The 26,682-nt window shown below is 39.2% G+C and overlaps 1 protein-coding gene across 3 annotated transcripts in view; it reads left to right on the forward strand.

Moving 5' to 3' along the window:
• RBMS2 (RNA binding motif single stranded interacting protein 2) overlaps positions 1 to 26,682 on the forward strand; it is a 256,400-nt gene that overhangs the window by 65,653 nt on the left and 164,065 nt on the right. For 2 of the 3 annotated variants that reach the window (XM_053708143.1, XM_053708145.1), the window contains exon 2: positions 16,507 to 16,685. In XM_053708143.1, the coding sequence (XP_053564118.1) occupies positions 16,507 to 16,685 (179 nt within the window). The remainder of the gene's footprint in view (positions 1 to 16,506; positions 16,686 to 26,682) is intronic. The other variant, XM_053708144.1, reaches the window with a different exon arrangement.

Below are 26,682 nucleotides of genomic sequence, written 5' to 3' on the forward strand. Positions count from 1 at the left end.
CATGTTGCCCAGTGACAGCCACAAAACATCACTGTTCTAGAGGAGATCTGCATGCAGGAATGGGCCAACATACCAGCAACAGTGTGTGACAACCTTGTGAAGACTTACAGAAAACATTTGACCTCTGTCATTGCCAACAAAGGATATATAACAAAGTATTGAGATGAACTTTTTATATTGACCAAATACTTATTTTCCACCATAATTTGCAAATAAATTCTTTCCATATCAGACAATGTGATTGTCTGGATTTGTTTCCACATTTTGTCTCTCATAGTTGAGGTATACCTATGATGAAAATTACAGGCCTCTCTCATCTTATTAAGTGGGAGAACTTGCACAATTGGTGGCTGACTAAATACTTTTTTGCCCCACTGTACTTATCAATGTATCTCTTCAACACAGAATATCATGGGAACAAAGCAAATTTTATATTAATAGTAAATTGGGGGAAAAAAGGGCTCTGTGTGAATCTCATTTTTTTATTTTTTGGGGGGATTTGTTTCCCTTTAAGATGTGGGTACTTGACTTGTGCGCTGGAGCTTTATCAGCCGTTATGATAATGTGTCTGGGTCCCTAGATGCTTTCTAGTTTGGCATCTTGTGGGCCTGTGTTTACTGGAGTCTTTCTCATGTACGTATGGGATTTCATGTGATGCAGCTTTGTATCGTCATCTCTGTTTTTAAGGGACATTACATTTAAATAGTTTATCAGAAATTATCCACTGCATTACACGATAAATGCTTTAAAGGGATATGAAGTACACATTTTTCTATAGATAGAGCATGTCATTTTAAATAACTTTCTAATGTACTTCTATTATACATTTTTATTCATTCCCTTGTTATCTTTTGTTAAAAAGCAGGGACGTATGTTTAGGAGACAGACCATTTTTGGAGCACTATATTGCAGCAGTTTTGCAAGAATGTTTTCCATTTGCAAGAGCACTAGAAGGCAGCACTATTTCCTGTGATGTAATGCTCCAGAGTCCTACCTAGGTATCTCTTCAGCATAGAATATCATGAGTACTAAGCAAATTTGATAATGGAAGTAAATTGGAAACTTTTATAAAATGGTATGCTGTGTCTGAATCACAAAATACATTTTTTGGGTTTCATATCCCTTTAAAATAAGAACAGTGCAGCGATAGACTCCTTGGAAAGAACAGTGCAGGGATAGACTTCTTAGAAAGCACAATGGAATCAATGCTTTTGGCCTCCTTTGCTTTGGCCAATTAGAAACTGATTAATAAGCTTATGTGCTAAGCAATCCAGTCACTGTGTGGAGTGTTGCAGGCTCAGGTACATTTCACCATACTTAAAGGGACATAAAAAGTAATCAAGAAAGTGTTCTATGTCTAATGAATTTTAATGTTAGAGAATATTTTATTATTGCACCATTGCCTGTGGTGTGATTAAACACACATAGTTAAAGTCTGTTCCAGAGCTGCAATGCGCTACTGGGACCTAGATGAAAACATATCGCGAGCTAATGACAAGAGGCATATTTGTGTAGTCTCCAGTCACATGCTAGCTCTCAGTATTGCATTGCTTATCCTGAGCATACCTAGGTACACTAAGGATAGGATACCAAGAGAACAAAGTAAATTGAATAATAGCAGTAAATGCATTAGGGCCATAATACCCAAATGTTTAAACACTTGAAAGTGATGCAGTATAGCTGTTAAAGGCTGACTAGAAAATATCACCTGAACATCTGTATGTAAAAAAGAAAGATATTTTACCTCAAAAGTTTCTCAGTAGCCACATCCCATTGTAAAGGACTTCTATGTAGCATATCAGTATATCTGTCCCGGGACAGCCGAAGGGTTGAGCCTTGTGCACTCTCATGTTATTTCCCTATTCATTCAGTGTAAGGAAGTTTAAATGAAATCTCATGAGAGTTAAGTCAAATCTCACTAGATCACAGTAAAATAGTTCATGACCTCAGCACTGTTGATGCTCATTGGCTGCTGTTCATTTCTTCATTTTTTTTTTTTTTTTTTTACCTGCAGCTGGGCTGCAGCTGAGTATAACTTTTTACACAGAACTTACTCTGCTGAGCTGAGGCAGTTGTGAGGTAAAATATCTTCCTTTTTTACATAGAGATGCTCAGGGGATATTTTCCTGTCAGCTTTCTACAGTTATACTGCATCAGTTTCAAGTGATTTAGCATTTGAGTATTATGTCCCTTTAAGTGCTTTAAATGTACCATGGAAGTTTAAATTTTGACTTTTCCATACCTTTAAGTATTATGGTTGCACTTAAAGGGACAGTATACACTCATTTTCATATAAATGCATGTAATAGACACTACTATAAAGAATAAGATGCACAGATACTGATATAAAAATCCAGTATAAAACTGTTTAAAAACTTACTTAGAAGCTGTCAGTTTGGCTCTGTTGAAAAGGTAGCTGGAAAGCCCACTGCAAGTGACAAATAAGACACTCCCCCCCTCCCCCTTCTTTTGCATATGAAAAGACCCTTTACACAAACAGGAGCAAGCTGGAGAAGGTAGCTGACGGTATTCACATAAAACTTTGGGGCTTGGTTAGGAGTCTGAAAATCAGAGCAATGTTATTTAAAAATAAGCAAAACTATACATTTATTTAAAAAAAACAACTTTATGGGCTATATAAATAGATCATCTACAAAACATTTATGCAAAGAAAAAATGAGTGTATAATGTCCCTTTAAGGCTCTCTAGAGGGAGTGTAACAAGCACTCTTTTGAGAGGTACTTTACGTCAAAGGCAGACAAAATAAATAATGTATATTGCAATGTTTTATTTTCCTTAATTACATTTTTTACATGGACATTAAACATTGAGTTTAATTTCCTTTAAAAAATCAGTGATTTGCCAACTGCTTTTGAGTGCAAATATTTGGATGCTACCAGCTTGTATGTAAGGGAGGATGCAGATGTGACAGGGAAATAATGCCAGCACACGGTGTAACCGGCTGGAATACAGGTGGTAAAAGTCAAATGAGGGCGGTGCTTTCCTGAGTGAGCAACATTTTCAACAGCTTCTGGGAATCGGCTGCGCTCAGTGTGTTACAGAGACGGACATTTTATAGAATGTGTGAATCACCCAGTGTTAATCACTGTTATTTTATAAAAGATCAAATAACATATTTTACACAGTGTGCTATTTTTCCTATGTCCTCCTTTCCGTGTAGGCCCAGTGTTGAGGGTTTTGTGGAAATAATTTCATCGACCAATGCTAAAGCCTTAAAGGGATAGGGAAGTCTACATTAAACTTGCATGATTCAGAGAGAGCATGTGATTTTAAGACACCTTTTTAAATTTGCTTATTTTTTTCAAATGTGCTTTGTACTTTTGGTATCCCGTGTTAACCCTTAATGACCGACAACGTACGCTGTACGTCCTTAAAAAAAAAAAATTACAGTTAATGACCAAGGACCTACGTTGTACGTCGTCGGTCTTGGAAAGCGGTGGAAGCGATCCTGATCACTTCCAGCCACTCTCTGGTTATTGCAGTGATGCCTCGATATCGAGACATCCTGCAATAACCTTTCTTACCCCTCCGGTGCAGAGAGAGACACTCTGTGGACCTCTCTGCACTGGACATTGATGGCCGGTATCGTTGGTTGGTGGGAGCCAGTCTGGGAGGCGGGTGGCCATTGATGGTTTCTATTAGTAAGAGGGGGGTGGGATCGTGCACGGATGCGCGTGTGCACGGGGAGGGAGCAGTTGGGAACCGCTTCACTACAGAGAAAAAATTGTGTTATAAGTGGGAGAAAGGGGGGAGGGAATGCTTAAAAAAATTATCTAAGGGATCTGGGAGGCGGTGGGGGGTTGGTCTTTGGTGGGGGGAAGCTACACTACAGAAAAAATAAAAAAATAAATCTATTTTATTGTAAACTGGGTACTCCCAATAAGGTAGAGGGGGAGGGTTAGAGAGCTGTTTGGGGGGAGGATCAGGGAGTTTGGGGGCTAAGGGGGATCCTACACAGCAGTATATGTAAATATGCAAAGAAAAAAAAAAGATACCTTTTATTTTAGTACTGGCAGACTTTCTGCCAGTACTTAAGATGGCGGGGACAATTGTGGGGTGGAGGAGGGAAGAGAACTGTTTGGGAGGGATCAGGGGGTGTAATGTGTCAGGTGGGAGGCTGATCTCTACACTAAAGCTAAAATTAAGCCTGCAAGCTCCCTACAAACTACCTAATTAACCCTTCACTGCTAGCCATAACGTGTGATGAGCATCGGCATTTAGCGGCCTTCTAATTACCAAAAAGCAAAGCCAAAGCCATATATGTCTGCTATTTCTGAACAAAGTGGATCCCAGAGAAGCATGTACAACCATTTGCGCCATAATTGCACAAGCTGTTTGTAAATCATTTCAGTGAGAAAACTAAAATTGTGATAAATTTTACGTTTTTTTTTTAATTTGGTCGCATTTGGCGGTGAAATGGTGGCATGAAATATACCAAGATGGGCCTAGATTAATACTTGGGGTTGTCTATTACACTAGACTAAAGCTAAAATTAACCCTAGAAGCTCCCTACATGCTCCCTAATTAACCCCTTCACTGCTGGGCATAATACACGTGTGGTGTGCAGTGGCATTTAGCACCCTTCTAATTACCAAAAAGCAACGCCAAAGCCATATATGTCTGCTATTTCTGAACAAAGGGAATCCCAGAGAAGCATTTACAACCATTTGTGCCATAATTGCACAAGTTGTTTGTAAATAATTTCATTGAGTAACCTAAAGTTTGTGAAAAAGTGAACAATTTTTTTAATTTGATCGCATTTGGCGGTGAAAGGGTGGCATGAAATATACTAAAATGGGCCTAGATCAATACTTTTGGATGTCTTCTAAAAAAAATATATAAATGTTAAGGGATATTCAGGGATTCCTGACAGATATCAGTGTTCCAATGTAAGTAGCGCTAATTTTGAAAAAAAGTGGTTTGGAAATAGCAAAGTGCTACTTTTACTTATTGCCCTATAACTTGCAAAGAACATGTAAACATAGTGTATTTCTAAACTCAGGACAGCATTTAGAAACTATTTAGCATGGGTGTTTTTTGTTGGTTGTAGATGTGCAACAGATTTTGGGGTCAAAGTTAGAAAAAGTGTGTTTTTTTTTCAATTTTTTTAATCAGATTTTATATATTTTTTTTATAGTAAATTATAAGATATGATGAAAATAATGGTATCTTTAGAAAGTCCATTTAATGGCGAGAAAACGGTATATAATATGTGTGGGTACAGTAAATGAGAAAGAGAAAAATTACAGCTAAACACAAACACTGCAAAAATGTAAAAATAGCCTTGGTCCCAAACAGTCAGAAAATGGAAAAGTGCTCTGGTCACTAAGGGGTTAAAAAAGAATACACACGTATCCCACACTAGTGGGAGCTATCTGCTGATTGGTGCCTGCACACATTTATCTCTTGTGATTGGCTAATTAGATGTGCTCATCTAGCTTCCATTAGTGCAATGCTGTTCCTTCTGCAAAGGATAACAAGATAATAAAGCAAATTTGATAATAGAAGTAAAATGGGAAGTGAGTTAAAATTGTATGTTCTATCCAAAGTATGAAAGAAATTGTTGGGGTTTCCTGTCCCTTCAATGGGACATGAAACCCAATTTTTTTCTTTCATGATTCAGATAGAGCACTGGTTTTCAAACCTGTCCTCACGCCTCCCTAACAGGCCAGGTTTTCTGGATTACCTTGGGTGAGAGCAGGTAAAATAAGCATGTTTACTAATCAGCTGATTATTTCACGTGCGCTCTAGTTCAGATTTTCAAAATCTGGCCTGTTAGGGAGTCCTGAGGATATGCTTGAAAACCAGTGAGAGAGAGCATGCAATTTTAAACAACTTTCCAATTTACTTCTGTTATCTAATTTGTTTTGTACTCTTGGTATCCTTTGTTGAAAAGCATACCTAGGTATGCTCTGTGCAGCCACCAATCAGCAGCTCTTTTAGGCCTCTTTATTGAATAACCCAGATGAATGGCTGTTTCTCCAAAAAAGAATACCAAGAGAATGAAGAAAATTAGATAATGGAAGTTAATTGGAAAATTGGTTAAAATTGGTTAAAATTGGTTAATATTGTATTCTCTAAATCATGAAATACAAATTTTGGGTTTCTTTTCCCTTTAAGTCATAGAATGTGGCTAATGCGCCTAAACTTGTTACTGAGACCATTAAAGCAAAGGTTGACAAATTTGTGCAAAACTTGGCAGCCAGGCATATAATTTTTAGGACACAGAAAAATATTGAATATTCGATAGGACAGTCTACTCCAGAATTATTGTTTAAAAAAAAAAAAAAGATAATCCCATTATTACAGATTGCCCAGTTTTGCACAACCAACACAGTTATATAAATACACTTTTTACCTCTGTGATTACCTTGTATCTAAGCCTCTGCAGACTGCCCCCTTATTTCAGTTCTTTTGACAGACTTGCATTTTAGCCAATCAGTGCCCTCTCATAAGTAACTCCATGGACTTGAGCACAATGTTTACTATATCACACACATGAACTCGAGCTGTGAAAAATTGTCAAATGCATTCAGATAAGAGGCGGCCTTCAACAGCTTAGAAATTAGCACATAAGCCTACCTAGGTTTAGCTTTCAAAAAAGAATACCAAGAGAACAAAGCAAGTTTGATATTAAAAGTAAATTTGAAAGTTGTTTAAAATTGCTTGCTTTATCTGAATTATGAAAGTTTAATTTTGACTAGACTGCCCCTTTAAGTTACTTAGAAAAGGAGACATTCTAGCAAAGGATACCAAGAGAAATAAGTAAATTTGCTATTAGAAAATAATTGGAAAGGCTGTTTGTGCACTCTTTCTCAATCATGGAAGTGTTTTGTTTTGATTCACTTGACCCTTTAGAGGGACGGTGAAGTCAAAATTAAACTTAAATGATTCAGCTACAACACAACATTTTAAACAACTTTCCAATTTACTTAATTTTGTCAAATTTGCTTTATAATCTTGGTATTCTTTGTTTAAGACTAAACCTAGGTAGTCTGATAGGAGCTCAGGAGCGTGCACGTCTCCATAGCAGTCTATGGCAGCAGTGTTTGTAGCTATGAATAACATTGCTATAAACAATGTTGCAAACACTGCTGCCAGATGGCTTGTGACACAAGTACCCTCCTGAGCTCATCTAGAATTACTCTTTAACAAAAGGATACCAAGAGAACTATGTAAAATTGAAAATAGAACTGGAAAGTTGTTTAAAATGTCATACCCTATCCCCTCAATGTTTAATTTTGACTTTGCTGTCCGTTTAAATATTCATGATTCAGATAGTTAATTTTAAACAACGTTGCGGTTAGTTCCAGGGTATCTTCCTGAACTTGTCTTTATTTTACCCCCTGTACAGTGCTGCAGAATCTGTTGGCACATTACAAACAAAGATATTAATTTCTTCATTACTTGTTTTCATTAATAGATACATTAGTTGGAACATTTCTACCCATATATGTGTTATAATAAATAAAAATAAGATATGTATGAGGAAACCCAAGCCGTCAAAATCCACATGGCAGAACATGCTGTGATTGGAGATGTCATAGCAGAAAATGCATCATGTCTGCAGAAAGCGTAAGACACATGCAGGAACTATTAGCACTTTAACCTTGAAGCACTGCTCAACATTGACTGTTCTCTTTAAACAGTGCTGTGCTCTTTGCTGCACTGTGTAAGTTTTCCTTACCACAGTGCATCCAGAGCATAGAACTGTTCGAAGAGAACAGACAAATACAGAGTAGCGCTGCAAAGCAGCAGTGCATTTATTGTTAACTATCTCTCAGGGATTTTTTTCAACTTCTCCCCCAGCCTTTCCCGGTCTGCAAAGCTGTGACTTCTGAATGTAAGATGTTCTTGTGTCCAATGCACCTTTTTAGTACTACATTTCTTTTCTACCCTGTGATGCAATTTTCAACTGATTTGTCATATATGCCATATGGCCAGGCACTGTGATTCTATTTTTTTATTTATATATATATATATATATATATATATATATATATACATACATACATACATACATACATACATACATACATACATACATACATACATACATACATACATACATACAAATACAAAATTTGTTTTTCTCCAACATAGGTGTGTCCGGTCCACGGCGTCATCCTTACTTGTGGGATATTCTCTTCCCCAACAGGAAATGGCAAAGAGCCCAGCAAAGCTGGTCACATGATCCCTCCTAGGCTCCGCCTTCCCCAGTCATTCTCTTTGCCGTTGCACAGGCAACATCTCCACGGAGATGGCTCAGAGTTTTTTGGTGTTTAAATGTAGTTTTTATTCTTCTATCAAGAGTTTGTTATTTTAAAATAGTGCTGGTATGTACTATTTACTCTGAAACAGAAAAGAGATGAAGATTTCTGTTTGTAAGAGGAAAATGATTTTAGCAACCGTTACTAAAATCGATGGCTGTTTCCACACAGGCCTGTTGAGAGGAATTAACTTCAGTTGGGGGAAACAGTGAGCAGACTTTGGCTGCTTGAGGTATGACACATTTCTAACAAGACTTGGTAATGCTGGAAGCTGTCATTTTCCCTATGGGATCCGGTAAGCCATTTTCTTAATTTTCAATATAAGAATAAAAGGGCTTCACAAGGGCTTTAAAGACTGGTAGACATTTTTCTGGGCCAAAACGATTACTTTATAAGCATATTTAATGGAGGAACTACCCCCAAGGGGAAGGTTCCACAGGTCTCAATTGTCTTCAGACCAAATAAAAAGACAGGCATTCTTACATTGTGTAGAAGACCTGTTAAAAATGGGAGTGATTCATCCTGTTCCATTAGGAGAATAAGGGATGGGGTTTTACTCCAATCTGTTCATAGTTCCCAAAAAAGAGGGAACATTCAGGCCAGTTTTGGATCTCAAGATCCTAAACAAATTTCTCAAGGTCCCATCGTTCAAGATGGAAACCATTCGGACAATTCTTTCTACCATCCAGGAAGGTCAATTCATGACCACGGTGGATTTAAAGGATGCGTATCTACATATTCCTATCCACAAGGAACATCATCGGTTCCTAAGATTCGCCTTTCTGGACAAGCATTACCAGTTTGTGGCACTTCCATTCGGACTAGCCACTGCTCCAAGAATTTTCACAAAGGTACTAGGGTCCCTTCTAGCGGTGCTAAGGCCAAGGGGCATTGCAGTAGTACCCTACTTGGACGACATACTGATTCAAGCGTCGTCTCTACCACAAGCAAAGGCTCATACGGACATTGTCCTAGCCTTTCTCAGATCTCACGGGTGGAAAGTGAACGTAGAAAAAAGTTCTCTATTCCCGTCAACAAGAGTTCCCTTCTTGGGAACAATAATAGACTCCTTGGAAATGAAGATTTTTCTGACAGAAGTCAGAAAATCAAAACTTCTAAGCTCTTGTCAAGTACTTCATTCTGTTCTTCTTCCTTCCATAGCGCAGTGCATGGAAGTAATAGGTTTGATGGTTGCGGCAATGGACATAGTTCCTTTTGCGCGAATTCATCTAAGACCATTACAACTGTGCATGCTCAGACAGTGGAATGGGGATTATACAGATTTGTCCCCGACGATCCAAGTAGATCAAAGGACCAGAGATTCACTCCATTGGTGGCTGACCCTGGACAACCTGTCCCAAGGGATGAGCTTCAGAAGACCAGAGTGGGTCATTGTAACGACCGACGCCAGCCTGGTGGGCTGGGGCGCGGTCTGGAAACACCTGAAGGCTCAGGGTCTATGGTCTCGGGAAGAATCTCTTCTCCCGATAAACATTCTGGAACTGAGAGCGATATTCAATGCTCTCAAGGCTTGGCCTCAACTAGCAAAGGCCAAATTCATAAGGTTTCAATCAGACAACATGACGACTGTTGCATATATCAACCATCAGGGGGGAACAAGGAGTTCCCTGGCGATGGAAGAAGTGACCAAAGTAATTCAATGGGCGGAGCTTCACTCCTGCCACTTGTCTGCAATCCACATCCCAGGAGTGGAAAATTGGGAAGCGGATTTTCTGAACTCCATCCGGAAATCTTTGCCCAAATAACTCAATTATGGGGCATTCCAGACATGGATCTGATGGCGTCTCGTCAGAACTTCAAGGTTCCTTGCTACAGGTCCAGATCCAGTGATCCCAAGGCGACTCTAGTAGATGCACTAGTAGCGCCCTGGACCTTCAACCTAGCTTATGCGTTCCCACCGTTTCCTCTCATTCCCAGGCTGGTAGCCAGGATCAATCAAGAGAGGGCTTCGGTGATCTTGATAGCTCCTGCGTGGCCACGCAGAACTTGGTATGCAGACCTGGTGAATATGTCATCGGCTCCACCATGGAAGCTACCTTTGAGACGGGACCTTCTTGTTCAAGGTCCGTTCGGACATCCGAATCTGGCATCACTCCAACTGACTGCTTGGAGATTGAACGCTTGATTTTATCAAAGCGTGGGTTCTCAGATTCTGTCATTGATACTCTTATTCAGGCTAGAAAGCCTGTAACTAGGAAAATTTACCATAAAGTATGGAAGAAATATATCTGTTGGTGCGAATCGAAAGGATTCCCATGGAACAGGGTAAAAATTCCTAAGATTCTATCCTTTCTACAAGAGGGTTTGGAGAAAGGATTATCTGCAAGTTCTTTGAAGGGACAGATTTCTGCTTTATCTGTTTTACTTCACAAGAAGCTGGCGGCTGTGCCAGATGTTCAGGCTTTTGTTCAGGCTCTGGTTAGAATCAAGCCTGTTTACAAACCTTTGACTCCTCCTTGGAGTCTCAATTTAGTTCTTTCAGTTCTTCAAGGGGTTCCGTTTGAACCCTTACATTCCGTAGATATTAAGTTATTATCTTGGAAAGTTTTATTTTTGGTTGCAATTTCTTCTGCTAGAAGAGTTTCAGAGTTATCTGCTCTGCAGTGTTCTCCTCCTTATCTGGTGTTCCATGCAGATAAGGTGGTTTTGCGTACTAAACCTGGTTTTCTTCCGAAAGTTGTTTCTAATAAAAATATTAACCAGGAGATAGTGGTGCCTTCTTTGTGTCCGAATCCAGTTTCAAAGAAGGAACGTTTGTTGCACAATTTGGATGTAGTTCGTGCTCTAAAATTCTATTTAGAGGCTACAAAGGATTTCAGACAAACATCTTCCTTGTTTGTTGTTTATTCTGGTAAAAGGAGAGGTCAAAAAGCAACTTCTACCTCTCTCTCTTTTTGGCTTAAAAGCATCATCAGATTGGCTTATGAGACTGCCGGACGGCAGCCTCCTGAAAGAATCACAGCTCATTCCACTAGGGCTGTGGCTTCCACATGGGCCTTCAAGAACGAGGCTTCTGTTGATCAGATATGTAAGGCAGCGACTTGGTCTTCACTGCACACTTTTACCAAATTTTACAAATTTGATACTTTTGCTTCTTCTGAGGCTATTTTTGGGAGAAAGGTTTTGCAAGCCGTGGTGCCTTCCATCTAGGTGACCTGATTTGCTCCCTCCCATCATCCGTGTCCTAAAGCTTTGGTATTGGTTCCCACAAGTAAGGATGACGCCGTGGACCGGACACACCTATGTTGGAGAAAACAGAATTTATGTTTACCTGATAAATTACTTTCTCCAACGGTGTGTCCGGTCCACGGCCCGCCCTGGTTTTTTAATCAGGTCTGATGATTTAATTTCTCTAACTACAGTCACCACGGTATCATATGATTTCTCCTATGCAAATATTCCTCCTTTACGTCGGTCGAATGACTGAGGAAGGCGGAGCCTAGGAGGGATCATGTGACCAGCTTTGCTGGGCTCTTTGCCATTTCCTGTTGGGGAAGAGAATATCCCACAAGTAAGGATGACGCCGTGGACCGGACACACCGTTGGAGAAAGTAATTTATCAGGTAAACATAAATTCTGTTTTTTAGCACACCTTACAAAAAGTTTAAATCCACATCTGGGAGTGCTGCCAATATGACCCAGTAATTACACAAAGAGGTATCAGCGCACATCCATTTTCCAAAGCACAACATATTTTTTACTGCTGCAAAAAATTGCCTTTCTACTCTAAACACTTTGCGATGCCAAATATATATCTACCCTAACTAATGAACTTTGATTGAGAATGTTTTCCAAATGCATTAAAGGGATATTAAAGACCAAATAAATGCTAGATAGAACAATGCATTCAAAGAAAAGATTAGTCTGAGAATAACGTGTAGATGTGTTTTTTAAAGTTTCATTAGCTGTTTAAATACTGACAAAATAAGTGCAAAGTTTTAGTGTCTATAAAACAATGGGAGCTGTCATGTTGTAACTTAGGTTACCTTCTCTGCTGTGGCCAATTAGGGACAGTTATACAGTCATTAGACTGTGCAGCCAATGGCTGTGAGAAATATAACAGTGTTCTGCACTTCCATTACTAACAGGAACTGAAAAGCAACACACTGTCAGAATGGAATTACAGGAAAAGGGGACAAAATAAATAATGAAAGTATATTATAGATATTGTATTGTATTTATAACCCTTACCCAGTTTTCAAAAAAATACCTCTGATGAAATATGCTGGGAATTTTCACAAGAAGAAATGTGGCTCTTAAAAGATCTGAATGCTGTGAGAATAAGTATTTTTGCATATTTAATTGGTGCACTTTCATATGTCTGATCATTTTGAGTTGAATGTCCTTTTAAATAGGAATTAGAACACACTGATTACAGGTTTTTCTGTAGTCTTCAATTAACAGTCAGTGTGAAAAAAAATTCAATACATTAACACTTTACTTGCTGCAAGTATTTTTCAATAGTCAACATCCCCCTTTTATCAGGACTTGTTACTTTAATAAACCAGGCTTGGTACTTTCATTTTGTTAACAAAACTTGTTTTGCAGTATCTTATCACCTCTACTAAGGCAATTAGATACAGATATGTAGCAAGGTTGGGCTTGTGAAATTGGCAGTGTTTACTTCCAGTTGTTGGAATTGAAAACCAATTATTTTTAAAATTACAAAAGGTGGCTAATTAAATCATAAAATATTTTTATATTTTATTCTTTACCAGGCAGGGGCAAAATTGTGCAGGCAGCAACATTTATTTTGTTTCCGCACTGGATATATCAGTGTCCAGTGTCTGGATTTGCACAGATCTCTGTGTGTTGCTATTTCACACTGATATATCTGGCGCTAAAACTAATGCCCCTGCCTGCAGCCATATTTGGTGCTGAAAGCTGAAATCTGCGCTTGCCTATTTTTTTTACTACCCATAGTTGTACATTTCAGCTTACTTGAACACAGAACTTAAATTTACCTACAGGAAAACAATAAAAAAGAGTTTTCGATAACAAGACCAACGTTTGTGTTGCTGGTTACTCTAGTAAGCATAGCGTCAAACAAACTGAAACATAATAAAAGCAATGGGCTCCCACGTCAAGCTGTGTGCGTGTTACAAAGGTATGCGAGGATCTCTTGACATTCCTGAACACTCCCCTTCTTATCGTCCTACTAGAGAAATCAGGCGCAAGCATCTTAAGCACCTTAGTGCGGCCTAGTGATAAACTGACACAATATTTTCTCTGATGCTCCAACACCAAGACTTAAAGGAACATTTAGCAATTTTAAATTGTACAATAATGTTTCATTTTTCTCTGTATGACAGTTTTAACATATATTAAAAGAGCATTAAACTCTCCCTATAAAATAGAACTAAGGAAGAATATACAATGATCATTTTGCCTGCTTTTCTTAGGGGTTAAAGATGTGCTAATCACTATAATGTCCCTTTAATTTCTGCCTACAAAATGTAATTTTCTACTGCCCCTCAGAGGTATATGAATAAGCACTATTTAAAACTGTCAACAATATTTTTATAAAGGTTTGTCTTTATTTTAAAGTTAACAGGAAGCTCATGTCTGGACTTTTAAGGATTGAATGTTCATTTACTAATAAGCAGGATTACCACTAGTTTATTGGTGGACAGTGACATTACTCAATAGAATAATAAATAAATAAAATAACATTTTACATGAACATCTACTGATATAAGAAAAATGACCTTCATGCCTGTTTCATGCTACACAGTGGTTGCTTAAATCCATGCAATAGCTCAGTAAAGTAAAGCTCTGACTGCAGAGGAGATAACTAAATGTACAGATGTTTGCAATTTCAGAGCACTCCTTGAAAAGCATTGGGTACTTTTGTCTTAACAAAATGGCAGCTATAAATGCTTTTATGCAGGGGTAGAAAATACATAACTGACTGGTGAAAAGGTTACAAGTCTCCTCTTTAAAAAAAAATAAAAAAAATATTGTAAATACCTAATAAGTGCAGAACAGTACTCATTATAAATGTATTATCTTCTCTTCATGTGGTTTGTGTGTCTTCTGACTTGTGTTTGCCACCCGATTGGCTCATCCCACGATCATCATGTGACTGTGGGAGATGTAGTTCTTCTGATTTTAACTGATTTATCATCAAAGCAAAACAAGGCTATAATCCCCTAAATACAGTTTATCGAGGGGACGTGAAGATTGGCAGCGCATTAGATAGAGCTTTTGAATCTGCCTATTCTGTCTTGTGGGAAATCTGGCCATAAGATGATAGATTCATCTATATTACATAAAATTCAAGTAGGCCCTAAAAGTGCATATTACCCAACTAAGGGCTAGATTACAAGTGGCACGTAAACAATTTTGTGAGGTTTTTCGCAATTGTTTGCGCTCCGTTTAAATTGCGCTGATATTACAAGTAGAGGGCAATCACAATTTATGCTAGAATCATTAACAACAATTTTAAGAGCTGTAGTTAGATGTTTGGTGAAAGTAAAGTGTCACAACACACATGAAAAATACATTGTGAAGTACACTTACACTTATAATAGCACTGTCTAATAAAAATAATTTAAAAAAAATATTGCTAACAAAAGTTATAAGGGCTCAAAGATATGAGATCTCAGGTGTTAGAAAGGCCGCCAAAGGACTTTAGCTTTGAGATGTATACAGGTCTATATATGTTTTCTTTCAGCTTGCAATACCAGCGCAACCCAACTAGCGCAATCTTAATTCTAGCGGAGTGCTACTATGTACATATATACATCTATATGTGTATGTATATATATATATATGTGAGTGTGTGTATGTGTATATATATATCTTGAAATTACCAGTGGTCCACTGGTCCCAGACGACTTAGAAATGTGACTTTTTCCTATCTTTAACATTGAGTGGACTAGTAACTTTTCCCCTCGGGGCTAGTAGCTTATAACCACTGCCTAGTAATATATAATTTAATATAGTGTTCTCATCAGGACCTTTTTACTGGACACACCAATATGGGCTATGGTATGATTTTGACTTCAGTATCCCAGGCAATGTTTAAAGTGATGTTTTTTGTTTGAGATAAAAGTGCCAGAGCACATCTGCCTGCAACTCCTTCTATTACTCTCTAGATGTGCTTTCTCACGCATTGCTTCCATATCTGCTCTGGAGGCAGCAGTGTCTTTAATGCTTTGGTAATAAGCAAATCTGGATGTCTGAGTTAGTTTTTTTTTTTTATCTTTAATGTTCTATTACATTAAAATCCCAGTGTAGGAACTTCTAAGAGTTACTCCAGGGTTCTATAACTTGTGATGCAAAGAGCAGAAAATAACCCTTTAGTGGTTTTAATGTGTGGTCCTCCCTTCCATGTACCGTACTGCACCTCGTTTACAATACACAAGTGGTCGTCTCCGCTCCTGGACTATTACTATTCTGCTTCTGTACAAGTTTCCTCGTCTGTGTGTGCATCTTGAGATCATGACCAATTGTTCTAGTGTTGCATTTTTGTGTAAAATGCTTTCCCTCCCTCCCTCCTTTTTTTTTTTTTTTTTAAATCTTTTAACTTTCTTGCTCCTACATCCCTTTTTTTTTTTTTTACTCCAGTGTTGAGCCAATTTTGAGCTTTTTTTGCTACCTACATTTAAACCCTATTGTAAGTCAAATTTCAGTGAGTGATCCACACAAATTATATATTGTTTTTTCAGCAGTCCTAGCAGATTCATAATATACCATTATTATATTTATAATCCATGGCAAATGAGAGTGCCGCACACTAGGCCACCAATGATCCCTGGCCTCTAGTATGGGGGATCACCGAAAACAGCGTTTGATCAGTGATCCCCCTGCATAATGAAAAGTGCTCATCATTCACCCACAGGCTACAAAGTGCATGACAAGCAATTGAAGTGGTTAATATACTTAAAGGTGTATATCATATTTATTTTAGCATTTGTGGCCACAAACTCATTTGTCATGTAAAATAAAAACCTTGTATAAATATAGTCTCCCTCTTCTAATTTATACAGTGTTGTTCAAAATCAAGTATATGGACAAAACAAGTATGTTTATATAATTATTGTCATTGCTTTGTGGAGCAAGTCGGCTCCCTATAAATAAATATTTATTATAATACCTTTCTCTATATCAATATCTTCTAGAACTTCTAACGTTCATTTACGCACTCTGTTGCCCCCTGACTAACTCTTTTCCTATTTTATTTTCCCAGCAGACGTATGTTTCCCCAGCTCAGCACATGGCTCCTCCCAGCCCTAGCAACAGCAGCGGTGGTGGAGAAGGAGGAGGTGGTGGAGGTGGAGGTGGAGAACAGCTGAGCAAAACAAATCTATACATCCGAGGTCTTCATCCCAGCACTACGGATCAAGATCTAGTAAAGCTCTGCCAACCGTGAGAAGCATTTATTTATCTTTCAGAACTCTGTGGTTGAAAATGCAAATAGTTGAATCGGAGCACTCTGAGATAGGATGACATACTACTTGGAGACTATTCTCCAGATCACATCATGGAAAAGTAAAATAAAATAAAAAGTCCCCTGTTGTGAAATTAAAATGAATTGATTTGGTCTAAACCCCCCCATTAATCTTACTTTAAACTTAAATGAAAAGGATGGGGAGCTAATCAGTATTTTACAGTAGATATTACTATGACATCATCAGTAAATATGTGTACAATTATTATACAGAGTTGGTATACGATTCATCTTTCCATCTTCAGTCACTTTCCTGAATTTTCTGGAGTTTGCAATATAATTTTTTTATTGTTTTGTTTGTTCTTTAATAAGTGACTGTTTAGCGGTGCAGTGAGCTTTTACATCAGTCTGATGTCTTTTAATTAAATGGATATTTAAAGGGACATTGTAGTGCAAAACTGCATACTCTAATTGATGTTTGAAGTATTGACGCTGCAGTGCTGTGTTTAAATCCATGCAAGGAGGTTAAAGTCCCTCTCAGAACCACAAGCATAGCAGCTGCAGAGCTAAATACAGCTGGTTATTGGCCGGGTTGTGCGATTTGCCATTACCAATTGTCTCACTGGCTGTTTCTTGCTCAGACCAGCAGTTCTCTGCATCCAACCGGACTTTAGCTTTGCAGAGGTTAAACACATAGAGCTGCAGAGACAATATTGTAAAATTAGAGCGTGCCATTTTGCACTAGAATGTGCCTTAAAGTATAAATATAAAGGGCTTTATTTGGTTAGAACATTGCATTTTCGAACAGTTGTCAGTTTTTCGCTATGGGTTGTGCAGCCAGGTGCAATGCATTGCTGCTCCAGAGAAAAACACGACCATTGCACCAATCAGGAGCAATAAACATGTCAGAACCAATCATGAGTTGTGGTACTGCTCAGCAACTGCATGACAGTGTGCCGGGTGCTTAAGTTTAGCTATGTTCAAAGAAAATGTTGTTTTGTTACACTAGTCTCTCTTTAATACATGCAGCCTTGTAAATCACAGAAGCCATTTATAGGCACAATAAAGTTAAACATTTTCACATTCATGTTGCTTCTTAATAAAAGGAGAGATCAGAAGTTTTGTAATTCACATTATGAATAACATTTTAACCAGAAACCTTATGACCCTCAATTGGGCTTTCTTCGCTGTTACTGTACAGATATCAATTATCTATACAAACTACTCTTCAGGTCAAATTAAAGTATGGTATATATCTTGATTTAGCTATATATACGGAGGAAGCGTGCTGACATCACGCCGCGTCTTCTTTGAAGCTACAGTGCGCACATGGAAACCCGGAAAGTTGAATGAGGGTGTGTTTCGGTTGTGCATGCTGATTGGTTATCACAAGGGGGATGGGTGGGTATTTAAGGTATAGGTTTGTTTGGTTTGTCACATTCGGTTTTGTACACCATTGACAAAGGCTCGTGTTTGAGCCGAAACGTTTGGTTTATTTGCTGCCATTAAACGGAGTGTTTAAGAAAAATCCTGTGTGCCTGCTTGTTTTGGATCCTGGCTACAACACGGAGACCGTCCGTGGGATTCATCGCTTTTATATTTTTATATATATATATATATATATATATATATATATATATAGTCATCAGTATATGAGAATATATGAATAGAAAATGTGTACTATTTGTTATCCCCCAAATATCGTTTTTTTTTTTTTCCACCCTTAAATTCTATGCGTATGTCTCCCTGTAACTCAGATAATAATATATTTTGCTTTAAATGCCCCTTTAACCATAGAATATAAGACCATGTTATTTAATTGAAGGAAGACAGAATCACGGATTGCCAGTACAAGATTAAAAAGGCTAAACTTTTCATGTAGCATCCCTAAAATGTGAGTCATTTTTAATAAATAATATTTACAATATGAGACAATGAATGTAAGAACCCCTATAATATTTCAGTTAAAGACTTATTTCTGACACTGTCTCCATAGCCACTAAGCAATTTAATAAAGGAATTTTAGGGTTAGAGGCACTACCTTATATGTAATGTATCCTATTGGAGATACATGTAGGATAAATATCTCATATTACAGATGGCCTTTTTTGCACTATTGACGTGAGTCATGATGTCTCCAGTTGTGTGCTATGTCATCTGGTGGTCATCTGACTCAGTAAATCCGAGGACTGGGAATCATGCCAACTCACATATTGCTTCTTAATAAACATAGAATATCCCACGTGCACGGATTAATGTATAGAAACATATCATTTGCATAAACTGAAGCATGGAGAAAAGTATATTTAAAGATAGATGACATTTTAGAGCGGTTAAAATTGTGCTTTTGTACAGAATGTGACGCTTTACTTTAGCTTCTTTTAAAATTTCACTCTATGCTGCCTTAAAGGGATTTGAAACCCCAAAAAAATGTATTTTGTGATTCAGTGCATAGAATTTTAAATTTTAAAAAGTTTGAAATTTACTGTTATCATATTTTGCATTGTTCTCATGTTATTCTTTGTTGAATATATACCTAGGTAGGTGTCTGGAGCACTACATGACAGGAAATAGTGCTGATATCTAGTGGTCTAGAAAAACTGAGGCCATATAGTTCTCCAGACCTCCTGTCTTAAATAGTTTGGTGCCTGAAGTCAGTGAGCTGTCAACATGAGAGACGGAGCTAAATGAAATCGGAATAAGATTTTTCTAAATATTTTGTATTTAAGATTATCTCTTACACTAGACGTGGTGTAGTGGTTTATGTGGGACGGCTAACTTCCCTGCCCGCTCTGGAAGGGGCCTGCTCAGAGACCTCAACTCAGGAAGAATGTATTTAATTTTGGTTTCAGAAAAATAATATTGTCATTCTACATGGGACGCTGGGTAAAACAGCATAAGTGGCCATCTTCCTTTTCCAAGCTCCCTTGGGACAGATATCTAAACTATTTTACTTTTTGCCTTTGTCTAATATTTGAACCACATTACCAAAGAGACTAGTAATATCAGTACTGTGTTTTTTTTTGGGGGGGGGGGTTCTAGATTGATTTGCGCCAATTTGTGTATTTTAATCTGTTAGTCTGGGTTTTTCCTTTAAAATACAATATTCTTAAAACGGTGGCAGCAGAGATAGTATAGTGTGGGTGTCATTTAACGGGAGTTTGGGCATTTTTCTGGGTCTAATACAGACATGAGAGTGTCTGTTAACCCTTGCAGCCACTGAACTTAGCCACAGGCTTGGCTGGAGTGGCTAGACTGGCTTAGGTGGAAAGGCTTAGTTAACCCTTTCTGTGACTAACTGGTGACTGTTGCAGGGTTGGTAAAACCTTGTACATCACAATGTCCCTTAAAAGGACCATTAAACTTGACATTTCAACAATGCATAAAATGTTTCATTGTTGAAGGTGAAACAGTTTTGAAATATATTTTCATTATTTTTTAGATTTTTTTTTTTTGCTTCCTTTCTCCCACGGAGGCGTTGGTTAATACAGTGGATTTTTCATGAGCATTCTTGATAGAAAAAGAATTCTTTGCAATGGCAGGGAGGATACTAGGTAGTTTAAGTGGGAACATTATTGTGACTATATAATATATAATTATATTAAGCTATTAAATGGGTTTAAAATGAATACGTTTGTTAAAATAGCTAAATACATTATTACTAAGTAACTAAGCTCAACAAGTGCTAAACCGCTTTAAGGGACGAGAAGAGGGCAGGTTACCCCAGTCTCTATCTTTAACCGCACATGTGCAAACAGAGTTCATGCTATATCTGCATATTAGTTTGTGATTGGCTAACAAGGTTCTTTTTGTTCTGAGGGACAGGGAAATAAGTGAAAAGAAAAAACCCCATAAAATAATATGCTAATCTGACAAAATAAAGCTGCATTATTCATTACAAAATTCTTCTCAGGTGTGAAGGTCATTATCAGGCAGTTTACAATTTGTGTTTAATGCTATGTTCATATATTCACAGTTCAGTGTATAAGAAAGAAAGCCCAACAAAGTAACACACAAAGCTGCTCCTAAAACAAATGGTCGTACTGAAATGCTAACGGGGAGATCTCAACATGAAAAAAATTGCCATCAAAATGAATCCACTTACCGGTAGAGATGACTGGGGTGTATGGGGCCAAGCCAGCGTAAGGTGCAGAGCTGCATATTGAGTCTGGAGGGCAAGCAGCTACTGCACTTATATTGGGTGTCCCCAATAGTTTTTGCCTTTTGTCTATTTGAACCACATTACCAAAGAGACTAGTAATATCAGTACTGTGTTTGTTAAGATTGATTTGTGCCAAATGGATGCAATCAGTTTCATGTGCAAGCTCCGATTTTCCTATGCGTAGAACCTGCATATTTATATCACACCGACACACGTCACAAAAACGTAGACCCAGTATGGCTGATATTATGCAGCATTGTTGCATCACTGTATCCCTGAGTCAAATTAAACCATTACGTGCCCATTGAGTCAAATGGAAAGTGTTGTGTAAAAATAGTGAGATTCTAATGTACTATTTCTCACTCAGTCATCTTCCTCTTATCATTTCAGTAGGATCCCCTAGAATTGTAACTAGGCTAAGCTCCTCTGTCATAAAGCACAACATCACCTTTCTAATTTCCTTCTATTATCAAATGTGCTTCTTGCTCTTGGTATCCTTTGTTGAAGGAGCAGCATTGCACTACTGGGAGCTAGCTGAACACATCAGGGGAGACAATAAATATAGGCACATATAAACAAGTCACATTGTATTTAGTGTTACACTAGACTAACATATCTAGAGACCCACATTTTTTTTATAATTCTACAGTAAAATACTTACAAGGCTTTTAAAATTGTTTGACTATATCCTGAATATTCCATTTACTTCCTAATTTTCAGATAAACATTTCACTTCCTGCTTTTATACTTTGAGTTTAATCTACAGGGTAGTTTTCATTAGCTATGGCTATAGATAGTTTTTTTTTTTTTTTTTTTTATTTATTTTTCTCCAACATAGGTGTGTCCGGTCCACGGCGTCATCCTTACTTGTGGGATATTCTCTTCCCCAACAGGAAATGGCAAAGAGCCCAGCAAAGCTGGTCACATGATCCCTCCTAGGCTCCGCCTACCCCAGTCATTCTCTTTGCCGTTGTACAGGCAACATCTCCACGGAGATGGCTTAGAGTTTTTTAGTGTTTAACTGTAGTTTTTATTATTCAATCAAGAGTTTGTTATTTTAAAATAGTGCTGGTATGTACTATTTACTCAGAAACAGAAAAGAGATGAAGATTTCTGTTTGTATGAGGAAAATGATTTTAGCACCGTTACTAAAATCCATGGCTGTTCCACACAGGACTGATGAGAGCAATTAACTTCAGTTGGGGGAACAGTGAGCAGTCTCTTGCTGCTTGAGGTATGACACATTCTAACAAGACGATGTAATGCTGGAAGCTGTCATTTTCCCTATGGGATCCGGTAAGCCATGTTTATTAAGATAGTAAATAAGGGCTTCACAAGGGCTTATTAAGACTGTAGACTTTTTCTGGGCTAAATCGATTCATTATTATATCGGCAGGCACTGTTTTAGACACCTTATTCTTTAGGGGCTTTCCCAAATCATAGGCAGAGCCTCATTTTCGCGCCGGTGTTGCGCACTTGTTTTTGAGAGGCATGACATGCAGTAGCATGTGTGAGGAGCTCTGATACTTAGAAAAGACTTTCTGAAGGCGTCATTTGGTATCGTATTCCCCTTTGGGCTTGGTTGGGTCTCAGCAAAGCAGATACCAGGGACTGTAAAGGGGTTAAAGTTAAAAACGGCTCCGGTTCCGTTATTTTAAGGGTTAAAGCTTCCAAATTTGGTGTGCAATACTTTTAAGGCTTTAAGACACTGTGGTGAAATTTTGGTGAATTTTGAACAATTCCTTCATATTTTTTCGCAATTGCAGTAATAAAGTGTGTTCAGTTTAAAATTTAAAGTGACAGTAACGGTTTTATTTTAAAACGTTTTTTGTACTTTGTTATCAAGTTTATGCCTGTTTAACATGTCTGAACTACCAGATAGACTGTGTTCTGAATGTGGGGAAGCCAGAGTTCCTTCTCATTTAAATAAATGTGATTTATGTGACAATGACAATGATGCCCAAGATGATTCCTCAAGTGAGGGGAGTAAGCATGGTACTGCATCATTCCCTCCTTCGTCTACACGAGTCTTGCCCACTCAGGAGGCCCCTAGTACATCTAGCGCGCCAATACTCCTTACTATGCAACAATTAACGGCTGTAATGGATAATTCTGTCAAAAACATTTTAGCCAAAATGAACACTTATCAGCGTAAGCGCGACTGCTCTGTTTTAGATACTGAAGAGCATGACGACGCTGATAATAATGGTTCTGAAGGGCCCCTAAACCAGTCTGATGGGGCCAGGGAGGTTTTGTCTGAGGGTGAAATTACTGATTCAGGGAACATTTCTCAACAAGCTGAACCTGATGTGATTTCGTTTAAATTTAAGTTGGAACATCTCCGCATTCTGCTTAAGGAGGTATTATCCACTCTGGATGATTGTGACAAGTTGGTCATCCCAGAGAAACTATGTAAAATGGACAAGTTCCTAGAGGTCCCGGGGCTCCCAGAAGCTTTTCCTATACCCAAGCGGGTGGCGGACATTGTAAATAAAGAATGGGAAAGGCCCGGTATTCCTTTCGTCCCTCCCCCCATATTTAAAAAATTGTTTCCTATGGTCGACCCCAGAAAGGACTTATGGCAGACAGTCCCCAAGGTCGAGGGAGCGGTTTCCACCTTAAATAAACGCACCACTATACCCATAGAAGATAGTTGTGCTTTCAAAGATCCTATGGATAAAAAATTAGAAGGTTTACTTAAAAAGATGTTTGTTCAGCAGGGTTACCTTCTACAACCAATTTCATGCATTGTCCCTGTCGCTACAGCCGCGTGTTTCTGGTTCGATGAACTGGTAAAGGCGGTCGATAGTGATTCTCCTCCTTATGAGGAGATTATGGACAGAATCAATGCTCTCAAATTGGCTAATTCTTTCACCTTAGACGCCACTTTGCAATTGGCTAGGTTAGCGGCTAAGAACTCTGGGTTTGCTATTGTGGCGCGCAGAGCGCTTTGGTTGAAATCTTGGTCAGCTGATGCGTCTTCCAAGAACAAGCTACTTAACATTCCTTTCAAGGGGAAAACGCTGTTTGGTCCTGACTTGAAAGAGATTATCTCTGATATCACTGGGGGTAAGGGCCACGCCCTTCCTCAGGATCGGCCTTTCAAGGCAAAAAATAAACCTAATTTTCGTCCCTTTCGTAGAAACGGACCAGCCCAAAGTGCTACGTCCTCTAAGCAAGAGGGTAATTCTTCTCAAGCCAAGCCAGCTTGGAGACCAATGCAAGGCTGGAACAAGGGAAAGCAGGCCAAGAAACCTGCCACTGCTACCAAGACAGCATGAAATGTTGGCCCCCGATCCGGGACCGGATCTGGTGGGGGGCAGACTCTCTCTCTTCGCTCAGGCTTGGGCAAGAGATGTTCTGGATCCTTGGGCACTAGAAATAGTCTCCCAAGGTTATTTTCTGGAGTTCAAGGGGCTTCCCCCGAGGGGGAGGTTCCACAGGTCTCAGTTGTCTTCAGACCACATAAAAAGACAGGCATTCTTACATTGTGTAGAAGACCTGTTAAAAATGGGAGTGATTCATCCTGTTCCATTAGGAGAACAAGGGATGGGGTTCTACTCCAATCTGTTCATAGTTCCCAAAAAAGAGGGAACGTTCAGACCAATCTTAGATCTCAAGATCTTAAACAAGATGGAAACCATTCGAACAATTCTTCCTTCCATCCAGGAAGGTCAATTCATGACCACGGTGGATTTAAAGGATGCGTATCTACATATTCCTATCCACAAGGAACATCATCGGTTCCTCAGGTTCGCATTCCTGGACAAGCATTACCAGTTCGTGGCGCTTCCTTTCGGATTAGCCACTGCTCCAAGGATTTTCACAAAGGTACTAGGGTCCCTTCTAGCTGTGCTAAGACCAAGGGGCATTGCCGTAGTACCTTACTTGGACGACATTCTGATTCAAGCGTCGTCCCTTCCTCAAGCAAAGGCTCTCACGGACATTGTCCTGGCCTTTCTCAGATCTCACGGATGGAAAGTGAACGTGGAAAAGAGTTCTCTATCTCCGTCAACAAGGGTTCCCTTCTTGGGAACAATAATAGACTCCTTAGAAATGAGGATTTTTCTGACAGAAGCCAGAAAAACAAAGCTTCTAGACTCTTGTCGGATACTTCATTCTGTTCCTCTTCCTTCCATAGCGCAGTGCATGGAAGTGATAGGTTTGATGGTAGCGGCAATGGACATAGTTCCTTTTGCGCGCATTCATCTAAGACCATTACAACTGTGCATGCTCAGTCAGTGGAATGGGGACTATACAGACTTGTCTCCGAAGATACAAGTGAATCAGAGGACCAGAGACTCACTCCGTTGGTGGCTGTCCCTGGACAACCTGTCACAAGGGATGACCTTCCGCAGACCAGAGTGGGTCATTGTCACGACCGACGCCAGTCTGATGGGCTGGGGCGCGGTCTGGGGATCCCTGAAAGCTCAGGGTCTTTGGTCTCGGGAAGAATCTCTTCTACCGATAAATATTCTGGAACTGAGAGCGATATTCAATGCTCTCAAAGCTTGGCCTCAGCTAGCGAGGGCCAAGTTCATACGGTTTCAATCAGACAACATGACAACTGTTGCGTACATCAACCATCAGGGGGGAACAAGGAGTTCCCTAGCGATGGAAGAAGTGACCAAAATCATTCTATGGGCGGAGTCTCACTCCTGCCACCTGTCTGCTATCCACATCCCAGGAGTGGAAAATTGGGAAGCGGATTTTCTGAGTCGTCAGACATTGCATCCGGGGGAGTGGGAACTCCATCCGGAAATCTTTGCCCAAGTCACTCAACTGTGGGGCATTCCAGACATGGATCTGATGGCCTCTCGTCAGAACTTCAAAGTTCCTTGCTACGGGTCCAGATCCAGGGATCCCAAGGCGGCTCTAGTGGATGCACTAGTAGCACCTTGGACCTTCAAACTAGCTTATGTGTTTCCCGCCGTTTCCTCTCATCCCCAGGCTGGTAGCCAGGATCAATCAGGAGAGGGCGTCGGTGATCTTGATAGCTCCTGCGTGGCCACGCAGGACTTGGTATGCAGATCTGGTGAATATGTCATCGGCTCCACCATGGAAGCTACCTTTGAGACGAGACCTTCTTGTTCAGGGTCCGTTCGAACATCCGAATCTGGTCTCACTCCAGCTGACTGCTTGGAGATTGAACGCTTGATCTTATCGAAGCGAGGGTTCTCAGATTCTGTTATCGATACTCTTGTTCAGGCCAGAAAGCCTGTAACTAGAAAGATTTACCACAAAATTTGGAAAAAATATATCTGTTGGTGTGAATCTAAAGGATTCCCTTGGGACAAGGTTAAGATTCCTAAGATTCTATCCTTCCTTCAAGAAGGATTGGAAAAAGGATTATCTGCAAGTTCCCTGAAGGGACAGAATTCTGCCTTGTCTGTGTTACTTCACAAAAAGCTGGCAGCTGTGCCAGATGTTCAAGCCTTTGTTCAGGCTCTGGTCAGAATCAAGCCTGTTTACAAACCTTTGACTCCTCCTTGGAGTCTCAACTTAGTTCTTTCAGTTCTTCAGGGGGTTCCGTTTGAACCCTTACATTCCGTTGATATTAAGTTATTATCTTGGAAAGTTTTGTTTTTGGTTGCAATTTCTTCTGCTCGAAGAGTTTCAGAATTATCTGCTCTGCAGTGTTCTCCTCCTTATCTGGTGTTCCATGCAGATAAGGTGGTTTTACGTACTAAACCTGGTTTTCTTCCAAAAGTTGTTTCTAACAAAAACATTAACCAGGAGATTATCGTACCTTCTCTGTGTCCGAAACCAGTTTCGAAGAAGGAACGTTTGTTGCACAATTTGGATGTTGTTCG

The sequence above is a fragment of the Bombina bombina genome, chromosome 3 (assembly GCF_027579735.1).
Source record: "Bombina bombina isolate aBomBom1 chromosome 3, aBomBom1.pri, whole genome shotgun sequence".
Lineage (NCBI taxonomy): Eukaryota > Metazoa > Chordata > Amphibia > Anura > Bombinatoridae > Bombina > Bombina bombina.